Source organism: Carcharodon carcharias, chromosome 19 (genome assembly GCF_017639515.1).
Source record: "Carcharodon carcharias isolate sCarCar2 chromosome 19, sCarCar2.pri, whole genome shotgun sequence".
Lineage (NCBI taxonomy): Eukaryota > Metazoa > Chordata > Chondrichthyes > Lamniformes > Lamnidae > Carcharodon > Carcharodon carcharias.
In genome coordinates, this window is record NC_054485.1 from 98,746,032 (window position 1) to 98,759,805 (window position 13,774).

The 13,774-nt window shown below is 47.6% G+C and overlaps 1 protein-coding gene across 5 annotated transcripts in view; it reads right to left on the reverse strand.

Moving 5' to 3' along the window:
* The window catches only part of LOC121291998 (protein CutA homolog), a 28,038-nt gene extending 15,671 nt beyond the window's left edge, over nucleotides 1-12,367 (reverse strand). The window contains exons 1-5 of one of the 5 annotated variants that reach the window (XM_041213714.1): nucleotides 12,340-12,367; nucleotides 10,258-10,361; nucleotides 8,329-8,377; nucleotides 4,427-4,505; nucleotides 1,539-1,687 (exon numbers count right to left, since the gene is read on the reverse strand). In XM_041213714.1, coding sequence (XP_041069648.1) covers nucleotides 1,539-1,687; nucleotides 4,427-4,501 — 224 coding nt within the window. In that variant the 5' untranslated portion in view covers nucleotides 4,502-4,505; nucleotides 8,329-8,377; nucleotides 10,258-10,361; nucleotides 12,340-12,367. Of the gene's footprint in view, nucleotides 1-1,538; nucleotides 1,688-4,426; nucleotides 4,506-8,328; nucleotides 8,378-10,257; nucleotides 10,362-11,427; nucleotides 11,620-12,339 lie in introns of those variants that run through there. The other 4 variants (XM_041213717.1, XM_041213715.1, XM_041213718.1 and 1 more) reach the window with 4 other exon arrangements.
* Between the last annotated feature and the right edge of the window lie 1,407 nt (nucleotides 12,368-13,774).

The following is a 13,774-nucleotide window of genomic DNA, read 5'->3' on the forward strand; positions in this document are numbered from 1 at the left end:
ACAGATGCCAGTGTTCAGTCAATTTGATTCACTCCACTTGATATTAAGAAACGACTGAAGGCATAGCACATCGCAAAAGCTACATGGCCTGACAACATCACAGCTGTGATACTGAAGATTTATGCTCCAGGACTAGCTGCATCCCTAGCAAAGCTATTCTAATACAGCTACAACACAGGCAATGTAAAAAAATTGTCCCGGAATGTCCTATCCACAAAAAGCAGGCCAAGTCCAATCCAGCCAATTACTGCCTCATCAGTCTACTCTCAATCATCAAGGTGTCACTGATAGTGCTTTCAAGTGAGCAGTTCAAGATGTAGAATTAGTTTGGGTGAAGTTTACAGACCCCCTAACAAAAGCTACACTGTAGGACAGAGCATGCATCAAGCAATAATGTAAGAAAGGTACTGCAATATTAGTGGTAAATTTAATCTTCACAAATCAAATTGGCAAAAGTAGCCTTGAGGATGAGTTCATTGTGTATTCGGGACAGCAGAGGTGCCATCTTTCAGATCAAACGTCAAACCAAGCGCTCCAACTGCCTGCTCGGGTATATATAAAAGATCCCATGGCACTATTTTGAAGAAGAGCAGAGCAGTTATCCCCAGTGTCCTGCCCAATGTGCATCCCTCAACAACATCACCAAAAAATAACAGGTTATCTGGTCATGATCACATGCTGTTTCTGCGAGTTTGCTGTGCGCAAATTGGCTCCTGTGAGTGCACTTCAAATGTACTTCACTGGCTTTGAAGCACTTTGAGATGTCTGATGGCTGTGAAAAGCAGAATATAAATGCATGTCTTTTTTACTTTCTGTGTGAAGCCATGTTGCTCTCATAAATCAGTAAATGGTTACAGAACCGAAGGAGGCCATTCAGCCTGCCATGTCCATGCCAGCTCTCTGCAAGAGCAACTCAGCAAGTCCCACTGCCCAACCCTTCCTCCATAGCCCTACATATATTTTCTCTTCAGGTGCTTATCCAAATCCCTTAGAGCAGAGTAGGTTAACGAGTGATTTAATGGAGGTGTTGAAAATTATAAGGAGTTTCTTTAAACACTAAATAGGGACAAATTGTTTCCACTGGCAGGAGGGATGGGAACCAGAGAATAAAGTTAAGGCCACTGGCAAAAGAACCAGAGGCAACATGACAGAGAAAAGATATATGCAGTGAGTTTTTGTGGCCTGGAACACATTGTCTGAAAGGGCAGTGAAAATAGGTTCAATAGTAACTTTCAAAAGGGAATAGGGGGAAAATTTGCAGGTCTATTGGTAATTGGGAAAAAGGAGAGTGGGACTAGTTGGATAATTCTACCATAAAGCTGGCACATGCATGATGTGGCAAATGGTATCCTCCTGTGCAACATGATTTTATGATGCTCCTTGGGCAGTTGTGGGGGTTGGGGGTGGGGGTTGGGGTAGGGGAAGAAAGTGATTAAAACCACTACATTGCAGCTATATATACAGCACTATATATGGCCTCATCCATCAACTAAAACAGAAGAACTGGAAAGATATAGATGAACTGGCTCCTATCTCACCGCGCAATGTCTTTAGCAACCTCCATGTTGGGGCACGTAATGAAGGCTGCAGAGTGGGTTCCGGACACATAGGTTTCTGTCGCCATGGAGAACAGTCTCAATCCCACACTCCTCAAGCCGGAGAACATCAACAGTGTAAAAAGTAGAGCCTAGAAGAGATAAGAGGATAAAGGAGATCAGCAGGCTATCTCCACATAGTGTTATCGGTGAGGTACAGCTAGTTACAGGGTTCTACAGGCTATTTCCACATAACCCCTTCTGTGAGGTACTGCTGATTACAGGGTTCTACAGGCTATTTCCACATTGCTCCTTCTGTAAAGTACAGCTGTTTATAGGGATCTACAGGTAATTTCCATATGGTGCCATCTGTAAGGTACAGCTGGTTGCAGGGATCTACAGACCATCTCCACACAATCCCTTCTGAGAGAGTTTGCTGGTTACAGGGATCTACGGGCTACTTCCAACTAGCTCCTTCTGAGATACAGCTGGATACAGAGATCTACATACTATCTCCACATAACTCCATCTGTGAGGTACTGCTGGTAATAGGGACCTACAGGCTATTTCCACTTAGCTCTTTCTGTAAGGTACAGGTAGTTATAGGGATCTACAGGCTATTTCCACATAGCTCCTTTTGTGAGATACTGTTAGTCATAGGCTACTTCCACATAGTGTGATTTGTGACATACAGCTAGTTACAGGGATCTACAGGCTATTTCCACGTAGTGTTATCTGTGAGATACTCCTAGTTACAGGGGTCTACAGCCTAATTCCACATAGCTCCTCTGTGAGGTACTGATAGTTATAGGGATCCACAGACTGCCAATTATAGTGATCCGCAAAACATCGCCTCATGGGCCGGGTGCCTTTCTTCAATGGGCTCATCTAGGGTGAGGTGGAACATCTGGAAAGGGTATATCACATTCACTCATGGAAACGGAGGTTCGGGCGTAGTGTGCTCAACCTTGGGAAGTGGAGGAGAAACACATGACACTCGATTAAGTTTTGGAATGGGAGGAGAGTTTGGGAGAGTCACATTCATGTGGGAGGGGATGGGGCATGAAGTACTCTCTCATTAGGAGAAGGGAGCTGGCTCACTAGAGACCCCCTCCCTCACTCGCTGGGGGCGAGAGGAGGGTGAACACACAAACACACACACACACAGAGACACACACACACAGTCCTTGCATAGCTTGGGAAGCAATAACTTCAAGCTCTGGCTGGCCATCAGTTCTGAAGACTGAGCAGTCTATAAGCCTCAGGAGAAGGCAGTGGACAGCCAGAATCAATGGCAAGTAATCATTCTGCGTGGCAGTGGTGTTCAATCGAGCCGTTCACAGGGCTTTCAGAGCTGAGGAGTCTTCAATTATTTGATACAGTATGCAATTAAGTGGTATACCAGTAAGCAGGTGATGCACAGAGAAACTGATAACTCAGGTCAGGGCAGTAATAACAGCAACTCCCCTCAGCCAAAGGATAACTCGCGAGCGTTAACTTCACGGTTAAGGTCAGGAAATAAAGATCATTTACTCCCAGCATACCTGGTTCACCCACTAATCACCCACCAACTCACCCAGTTGAGCATCTAACTGCACCTCATTCTCCCCCTAATATCTTTTGTTGTACTTTTGTTGAATAGATTTGATTCTTTCCAAGGAGATGGACCCCCTCTTTTTCAACCACTGTCTCCTCCCTGTCTCCACCACCAAACCCCACCTCAGGTGTCAGTGTAGCTCAGTTGATTGCACTCTAGCCTCTTGTATCAGATGGTTATACGTTCAATTCCCACTCCAGAGGCTATTACCTACAAGCTATGCTAGCATGCCCAGGGCTGCACTGAGGGAATACTGCGCTGTAGGAGGAGCTGTCCACTCGACGAGACATTAAACCATTTGCCCTCTTGGATGGATGTACAGACCCCATGATATTATTCAAGGCACAGCAGGGGAGTTCTCACTGGGGTCCTAGCCAAGATTAATCTCTCACTAACATCACTAAATCCGATCATTATCACATTGCTGCTGCCTGGAGCTTGCTTTCCGCAAATTGGCTGCCACATTTCCTTTATTACAACAGTGGCCATACTTCAAATGTATTTCATTGGCTGGTAAAGCGCTTTGCGATGTCGTGAGGTTGTGAAAGGTGCCAATTAAACGCAAGTCTTTTATTTCTTCCTCTCCCAACCTTCCCAATGTGTAACATTGCTAGACCATCTTACCCACAATATGCTATTGCGCCCTCTGGTTCATGCTAAAAGCAGGCCTGTTAGTCATTATATGAGAGCAAAAAAAAAAGGTTCTGTCTTTCATGATCACCTCCCCTCCCCCCCAAGCCCACTCCTGCTCTCCAAACAGCTGCACACCTTCCTATGGAAATGCAGAGACTTGCAGCAGGAAGCAGAGCAAGCACAAACAGGTCATTCAGCCCAATTGGTACGTGCTGCTATTTATGCTCCCACCCGTCTTCACCTAACCTCAGCAGCACATCCTTCCAATTCTTTCTCATGTACATATTTAGCTTCCCCGTAAACGCATCTATGATTATCACCTCAACCAGTTTTTGTTGTAGGTAGCTCTACATCCTAGTCTCTGGGTAAAGAAGTTTCTCCTGAATTCTCATTTGGATTTATTGCTACCTTATATTTAATTAATTGTCCCTAGTTTTGGTCTCTCCCACACATAAGTGGAGGCATCTTCCCCTATCAAGCCCGTCCAGAATTTTAAGAGACCTCTATCAGTACACTCCCCAGCCTTCTCGTCCAGAGAAACAGCCACTAAGAAACAAGCGGGGGGGATGGGCGTATGGAAATGGGAGACTTTGTTTAATTTTGCCCATAAGGTTGAGAGAGGAGATCAGCTCAGTGAAGAATAAAGGAATAATTAACTTACAAGCATTGTGGCTTTGAAGGGGCTGTGTTTGAGGCCTAGTCTCAGGCTACCCAACGCCTGACTGAAGTCACGCATTCCCCTGTGCAGACACCAGAGAAGAGGCATTGGAAACAGTCACAGAATTATGGTACAGAATAGTAGGCACAAAGGAGGCCATTCAGCCCATTAAGTCTGCGCCAACCCTTTCGAAATGTCCTGCAATCAAGGCTAAAACAACTAAAGGCACCATCTAGAAGAAACAGCTTGGCATTCATCCAGAGTGAGAGTGCCCTCAATAAGTTGCCTGAAGATATTCGGTTCCATTGATGGGCAGGGCACGGGAAGAGAGTCCGAGCAAATGTGGACAAGAGCACAATTTAAGTTTACTTCCCCTTCTCCAGCCTAAATTTCCTTTAAGTGTTGGCTATGGCTCAGGGTTCTTCATTCTAACCTCTGCATCAAATTGTGTTCAAGTCTCACTCCGGAGACCTGAGTGCATAAATCTGGGCTGAAAATTCGGTGCTGTACTGCGGGAGAGCTGCACTGTTGGAGGTGATGTATTTCAGCTGGGATGTTAAACTAAGGGCCCATCTGCCCTCCCAGGGCATCACCATTTCGAAGAAGAATAGGCGAGTTATCCCCAGTATCCTGGTCAATATTTAGCGCTCCATCAGCATCACAATTGTCTGATCATTTGCCGTTTGTGGGAGCTTGCTGTGCGCACATCAGCTGCTGCATTTCATACGTTATGACAGCGACCACACCTCGGGAAAGTATTTCACTGGCTGTAAAGTGCTTTGATAAGTACCAAGGTTACAGAAGGCACTGTATAAATTCAAGTTTTTCTTCAGCTTTTTTCACTTGCGAGTCAGTTACTTGACTATTCTAAGGGCAGCGGAGAAGAATGTTGAGCACAGCAAGATCTCAGAGATCACAATGGGATGGATGACCAGTTGGTCAGTATGACCATGTGATCTGAGGGATGAATGTTAACCAGGATACCAGGAGAGCTCTGGCCTTCATTAAAAGTGACATCCCTTATACCCAACCTGAACGGGCAGACGTGACCTTGGTTCACCATCCATCCATAAAGTAGCTCTTCTAACAGTGCAGTGCTCCCTCGGAGCTACACTAAAGTGCTGGCCTAAATTATGTGCTTGAAGCCATGGCTTGATCTGTTTCAGAAGTGAGTGCTACCAACCGAGCCAAGCTGACACTGATCCTTTACATTTTACCTGCCAGAAGCCCTAAAGGGAGTTTTTTCCAGGTTATCCAGGGATTGACAAAAGCTTGATCCAGGCAAACTGTTCATTGAGGGAAAAAGATGTGCATTTCTGTAGCAGTTATGACAAGCGGGCGTCTCAAAGTGCTTGACAGCCAATGAAGTGCTTTTGAAGCATGCTCACTATGAAACACGGCAGCCAGCAACTTCCCACAGACAACTATCTGAGAATGCCCAGATAAGGATGTGATTGCACTGGAGAGGGTGCAGGGGAGATTCACCAGGATGTTGCCTGGGCTGGAGCGTTTCAGCTAAGAAGAGAGACTGGATAAGCCAGGGCTGTTTTCATTAGAGCAGATAAGGTTGAGGGGGTGACCTGATAGAAGTATACAAAATTATGAGGGGCATAGATAGGGTAGATAGGGAGAAACTTTGCCCCTTAGCAAAGGTGTTAATAACCAGGGGGCTTAGATTTAAGGTTAGGGGCAGGAGGTTTAGAAGGGATTTGAGGAAAAACATTTTCACCCAGAGGGTGGAATCTGGGACACACTGCCTGAGGAGGTGGTAGGGGCAGGAACCTACACAACATTTAAGAAGTATTTGGATGAGCACTTGAAATGCCATAGCACACAGGGCTACGGGTCAAGTGCTAGAAAATGGGATTAGAATAGATAGGTGCTTGATGGCTGGAAACAATGGACTGAGGGGCCTGTTTCTGTGCCATATAACTCTATGATTCTATAATCTGTTTTCTTGGTGTCAATTGAGGGATAAATATTGGCGAGGACACAGGGAAATAACTCGCCTGCTCTTCTTTGAAATAGTGCCATGGGATCTTTCACAACCACCTGTGCAGGAAGATGGGGCCTCCGTTTAACATCTCATCCTAAAGACAGTGCTCCCTCAGTGCTGCGCCGGAGTGGCAACCTTGATTTTCGTGCTCAAGCCGCAGAGTGGAATTAAGGGTCCAAATGCAATGGACCACAGGGTAAAATGTTGAAAGTGAGCAGTAAGAATGGAAGTCAGGTAGAACCTTTTCCATTAAAAGAGGACGGAGCCACTGAATAAGTTACCAGGGAAGGACACCAAAGCTGGAGGATTGGGCAGCTGGAGTGGTGTGTGCTGAACTTCTAGATTGCCTTCAGGGCGTTACTGGACTAGCTTCTTGACTGGTGCAGAGAACACATCATCTGGAAGGTATTCCCTGAGTACAGAAGATTAAGGGCTGGTCTAGTTGGTGTTTAAGTTAATGAAAGGAAGAAATAAGGTAGGTCGTGAGAAGCTATTTCTGCTGGTGGGAGGCATCTAAAACAAGGGGCATAACCTTAAAATTAGAGCTAGGCTGATTAGGGTCACCTGGATAACATTTAGGCTTGGGGGCTGATAAGTGGCAAGTGATATTGATGCCACACAAGTGCTGGGCAATGAACTTCAACAAGAGAAAATCTAACCATCTCCCCTTGACGATCAACAACGCTGCTATCGCTGAATCCCCAACCATGAACATTCTGGGGAGGTTACCATTGACCAGAAACATAACGACACCAACCAAATAAATACTGTGGCTACAAAAGGTCAGAGGCTAATTCGCCTCCTGATTCCCCAAACCATGTCCATTATCTACGAGGTGCAAATCAGAAGTGTGATAGAATACTCTCCACTTGCCTAGATGGCAAAACTCAAGCAGCTTGATACCATTCAGGGCAAAGCAACCGACTTGATCAGCACTCCATTCACCACCTTAAACATTCACTCCCTCCACCACCGTTGCACAGTGGCAGCAATGTGTACCATCTACAAGATGCACTGCAGCAACTCAGACAAGGCTCCTTTAACAACACCTCCTAAATATGCGAACCTCTTCCTGCCAAGAGGGACAAGGGCAGCAGACGTCTGGGAACACCAGCACCTGGAAGTTCCCCTCCAAACCACACACTATCCTGCCTTCAAACTATATCGCTATTCCATCATTGCCCCTGTGTCAAAACCCTGGAACTCCCTCCCTAACAGTACTTGGGGTGTACCTTAACCACATGGACTGCAGTGGTTCAAGAAGGCAGCTCACCACCACCTTCTCAAGGGAAATTAAGGATGGCCACTTCCCATAACAAATGACAAAAAAAAATGCAGTGCACATCTGGAATTCTCTCCCCCAATAAGTTGTGGATGCTGCGTGCTGATGGAAAATTTCAAGGCTGAGTGTGACAGATTTTGGTTGGGCAAGGGTATTAAAGGAAATGAAACAATGGTGGGTGAATGGAGTTAAGAAATAAATCAGCCATAATTTAGTTGAAAGGCAAGGCAGGCTAGAATGGCTTATTCCTGTTCCTCGTGTGTTCTCTTGGACTGGTCTCGGCTGCCTGAGGCCTTCAAGAGAGGAATATATCCCGAGTATTCTTTCCCTTTTTTTAGTCCCGCATTTTTCCTCTGTTGTCTTTCCTCTCCCAGGAGATTACGTGACTGCGTAGGGGAGTGTAGGGAAGTTGAGTCTAATCAAGATGCTCCGACGGTCGTGGTGCTGGGTAGGCTTAATGGACCAACTGGCCTTTCCCTGTCACTTCTATATGTTCGTATAAGTGGGTTTAAGAGGTAATTAGACGTGTTCATGGAGAACGGGAAGAGAGATACATGGTGTTAATGCATCCGAGTGGGATCAAGATCCATCAAAACGAGACAGTTTCGTCAGAACTATTGCCTTTACCTGTTCTGGGGAGCTCCTCGTGCTCGTCAATGACCTGTATCTAATCCAGCTGAAGGAACACAAATCAGTGCACATACCATCAAATAAGGAGAATAAGGAGTGAAAGGCTGGCAGCAGATTAGTAATTGGGCCATTCCCTCCCACCCCCCCCAGGGAGTCAGTGCACAATGGGATGCAACGGATGATATCACAGCACACCCACCCCAACCAAGACATCACATTAACATTGCGGTAAGCAGATTCACTCACTGACCCAGAGTCACAGCTTCAAGACACACACGTATGTCCAGGGCTGTTTTTTTTGTGTGAATGAATATTTTTTACCCATAAATGAATGAGCTGGATCTGCTTCCTGGAGGCCAGAGGTGATGCACGAAGGAAAGGCAATCAGGCAGAGTCAGTATGGTTTTGTAAACGGCAAGTCATGTTTAGCCAATTTATTGGGAGTTCTTTGAAGGAGTCACATGTGCTGTGGAAAAAGGGGAACCGGTGGATGTACTGTACTTAGGTTTCCAGAAGACATTTGATAAAAAGCCACATCAAAGGTTATTGCAAAAAATAAAAGTTCATGGTGCAGGGGGTAACAGACTGGCAAGGATAGAAGATTGGCCAGCTAACAGGAAGCAGAGAGTTGTCATAAATGGGTCTTTTTCTGGTTGGCAGCGTGTGACAAGTGTTGTGCCACAGGGATCAGTGCTGGGGCGTCAGCTTTTTAGTTTATATAAATGACATGGATGAAGGGACTGAAGGAATGGTTGCTAAATTTGCTGACGTAACAAAGATAGGTAGGAAAGTAAATTGTGAAGAGAATGTAAGGAGGCTACAGAGTGACAAAGATAGGTTAAGTGAGCAGGCAAAGATCTGGCAAATGGAGTATGATGTGGGCAAATATGAACTTCTCCATTTTGGCAGGAAGAATAAAAAAGATGATCTAAACGGTGAAAGATTACAGAGCTCTGAGATTCAGAGGGGTCTGGGTTCCCTATTGCATGAATCACTAAAGGTTCGTATGCAGGAAATTAAGAAAGCTAATGGAGTGTGATAATTTATTGAGAGGGGAGCTGATTACAAAAGTACAGAAGTTTTGCCTCAGTTGTACAGACCATTGGTGAGACCACACCAGGAGTATTGTGTACAGTACTGGTCTCTTTATTTAAAGAAAGATGTAAATGCGTTAGAAGTAGTTGAGAGAGGTTTACTAGACAAAACCAGGAATGGGCGGGTTGTCTTATGAGGAAAGACTGGACAGGTTAGGCTTGCATCCACTGGAATTTAGAAGAGTAAGAGGTGACTTGATCGAAACCTTTCAGATCCTCAGGTGGTCTCGACAGGGTGGATGTGGAGAGGAAGTTTCCTCTTGTGGGACAATCTAGAACTAGGGGTCACTGTTTATAAATAAGGGGTTGCTCATTTAAGACAGAGATGAGGAGAATTTTTTTCTCTCAGAGGGTAATGAGTCTTTGGAACTCTTCCTCAAAAGGTGGTGGAAGCAGACTCTTTGAATATTTTTGAGGCAGAGCTAGATAGATTCTTGATTAACAAGGGGGTGATAGGTTATCGGGAGCAGCCAAGAACGTGGGGTCGAGGTTACATTCAGATCAGCCATGATCTTATTGAATGGCGGAGCAGGCTCAAGGGGCTGAGTGGCCTACTCCTGCTCCTAATTAATATGTATGTTCATCTGAAACAGAGGGGCTGTAGCGACCAGCTCTGTTTAGCCAACTCTGCAATCAACTGGAATATAGAGCACACCACGAGGGTGATTAAGATGTTGGAATTCACATTTAGCTGAAGCCTTGATGCTCGGCTGAGGTGTCTACATGAGACTCAGAAGAAGTAATTAGCATTCAGCAACACAGCGGCTTTCCCTCATTACAGACTTGCTGCATCAGCAGTGGTTTTCCCTGCCTGACTCTCGAGCATGCAAACCTGAACCTTTGCGCTCCCCAAGGGTTTAGCAGGTTGACGGCGCCATTCAGTCAGACATTGAGCCTATTTGATTCCTAGCTGGTGCTGAGTCAGCTCAGCTAACACTGCCAAAAGATCAAAGGAAGTTATAACAAAGAAGAGCATGGGAGTTTGCTAAATGTTTGCTAAAACAGGTTAATTGGTCACAATCACATTGCTGTTTCTGGGAGATGGCGGAGGACAAGATCACACTCAGCTATGATTCCCCCAATGGCCAAACAGCTCATCAATCCTTCCAAACCCGTGACCTTTTTTTTGCCCAGAAGGATTAGGGCAGCAGATGCATGGGATCACCATCACCTGCATGTTCCCCTCCAAGCCACACACCATCCTGACTTGAAACTCTATCGCCATTCCTTCGCGGTCGCTGGGTCAAAATCCTGGAACCCCCTAACAGCACTGAGGGTACTCCTAGAGTGGTTCAAGGCAGCGGCTCATCACTACATTCTCAAGGGCAATTAGGGATGGCCAATAAATGCTGGCCTAGCCAGTGATGCCCACATCCATGAACGAATAAATAAAAATAGAAAATCACGAAGCCTCACAGTGAAACTGATTGCTTGGGCAAAGTACCCGAGGGCAGACAGAGTCTTTGCCACTGCAGCCAACAAGACGAGAGGGTGGAGGGGGGAAGAAGGCTGACGTGGTGGGGGAACAGAAACATGAATTATGAATACACTGGAAGTTCATTCAGCAGAAGATGCTGGGAGAGTTACATGCGAACATTCGGATTAGGAGTAGGAGTAGGCCATTCTGCCTCTCAAGCCCACTCTGCCATTAATAAGATCATGGCTGATCTGATTGTGGCCTCAACATCAGTATCATCCTGATACCCTTTGAATCCCTTTTTAGTTAAGAATCAATCTACCTCTGCCTTAAAAACATTCAATGACCCTGCTTCCACCGATTTCTGGGCAAGAGTGTTCCACAGACACTCAACCCTCAGAGAAAAAAATGTTACAATCTTTATCAAACTCTCTGCATACGCCCTTAAGGGGAAAAGCTGATGGCAGCCATGCAACTACACGCTTCAGGCAGTATAGGAATAGGGAGCTAACCCAACAATGCACCCTCAGAAAAGGTAGAGTTAACATGTTATAATATTGCTCAGTCACTCTCTTCACCGCCCACCCTGATCCTGAATCAGCCAACACAGACTGCAACAGCATCACACACTGGGATGAAAAAGCCCATGAATCAGGTGGTTCTTTGGACTCAGCGAACCGGAAAATCCTTTGTTTCCTGCCCACTTTCCCATTCATTGTTTCAAATCCCTTTATGCCTCACTCCTCCCCATCTCAGTAACCACCTCCAACCTTACAATCCAAAGATCTACACACTTTCTTCCAACTTTGGCTTCTCGCTCATCACCCACGTGTACCCTGACCTTCTCTCCACCCCCTCCACCCGTGCACCCTGACCTTCACTCCACACCCCTCCCCCCACCGTGCACCCTGACCTTCTCTCCACCCCCCCCACCCCCACCGTGCACCCTGACCTTCTCTCCACCCCCCTCCTCACCGTGCACCCTGACCTTCTCTCCACATCCCACCCCCCACCGTGCACCCTGACCTTCTCTCCACCGCCGTGCACCCTGACCTTCTCTCCACCCCACCTCCCCCCGTGCACCCTGACCTTCTCTCCACCCCCCCTCCCCCCGTGCACCCTGACCTTCTCTCCACCCCCCCTCCCCCCGTGCACCCTGACCTTCTCTCCACCCCCCTCCCCACGTGCACCCTGACCTTCTCTCCACCCCACTCCCCCCGTGCACCCTGACCTTCTCTCCACCCCACCTCCCCCCGTGCACCCTGACCTTCTCTCCACCCCCCCTCCCCCCGTGCACCCTGACCTTCTCTCCACCCCCCTCCCCCCGTGCACCCTGACCTTCTCTCCACCCCCCTCCCCCCGTGCACCCTGACCTTCTCTCCACCCCCCTCCCCCTGTGCACCCTGACCTTCTCTCCACCCCCCTCCCCCCTCCGCTTCCTCCAGTCTCTGTCCCTCCCAGAGCCCGGGCTCCAGGCCCAGACCCGATCTCACTCACCCGCCGCAACGTCACACGCTCAAACTCCGCGACGTCATCGCGCACGCGGCAGAGTCGGTGGAGGAACCACGTGACCCACGTCAGATCAGTGCGAGGGATAGAGATAGAGAGAGGGAGAGATAGAGGGAGGGAAGGATAAAGAGGGAGGGAGGGAGAGATGGAGGGAGGGATAGAGATAGAGATGGAGGGAGGGATAGAAATAAAGGGAGGGAGGGATATAAATAGAGGGAGGGAGGGATAGGAATAGAGGGAGGGAGGGATAGAGATAGAGGGAGGGAGGGATAGAAATAGAGGGAGGGAGGGATTGAAATAGAGGGAGGGAGGGATAGAAGTAGAGGGAGGGAGGGATAGAAATAGAGGGAGGGAGGGATAGAGATAGAGGGAGGGAGGGATAGAAATAGAGGGAGGGAGGGATAGAAATAGAGGGAGGGAGGGATAGAGAGACAGGGAGGGATATAGGGAGAGTGAGAGAGGGAATGAGGGATAGAGATAGAGGGAGGGAGCGATAGAGGTAGTGATGGATAGAGATAGAGAGAGGGAGGGATAGCGATAGAGATGGAGGGAGGGACGGATAGAGATAGAGGGAAGGAAGGATAGAGATAGAGGGAGGGATAGAGATGGAGGGAGGGGTGGAGGGAGGGGTAGAGGGAGGGAAGGGTAGAGATGGAGGGAGGGAGGGATAGAGATGGAGGGAGGGAGGGATAGAGATAGAGGGAAGGAACGAGGGATAGAGATAGAGGGAGAGATAGCGATAGAGATGGAGGGATAGCGATAGTGTTGGAGGGAGGGATAGAGGGAGGGAGGGATAGAGGGAGGGAGAGATAGAGATGGAGGGAGGGATAGAGATGAGGGAGGGATAGAGATGGAGGAAGGGAGGGATAGAGATGGAGGAAGGGAGGGATAGAGATGGAGCAAGGGAGGGATAGAGATGGAGGGAGGGAGGGATAGAGATGGAGGGAGGGAGGGATAGAGATGGAGGGAGGGAGGGATAGACTGATGGAGGGAGGGATAGAGAGAGAGGGATAGAGAGAGAGGGAGGGAGGGATAGAAATAGAGGGAGGGATAGAAATAGAGGGAGGGATAGAAATAGAGGGAGGGAGGGAAGGATAGAAATAGAGGGAGGGAGGGATAGAAATAGAGGGAGGGATAGAAATAGAGGGAGGGGGATAGAGATAGAGGGAGGGAGGGATAGAGATAGAGGGAGGGAGGGATAGAGATGGAGGGAGGGATAGAGATGGAGGGAGGGAGAGATAGAGGGAGGAAGGGATAGAGATAGAGGGAGGGATATAGAGAGAGTGAATGAATGAGGGATAGAGATAGAGGGAGGGAGCGATAGAGGTAGAGAGGAATAGAGATAGAGAGAGGGAGGGATAGCGATAGAGATGGAGGGAGGGATAGCGATAGAGATGGAGGGAGGGATAGCGATAGAGATGGA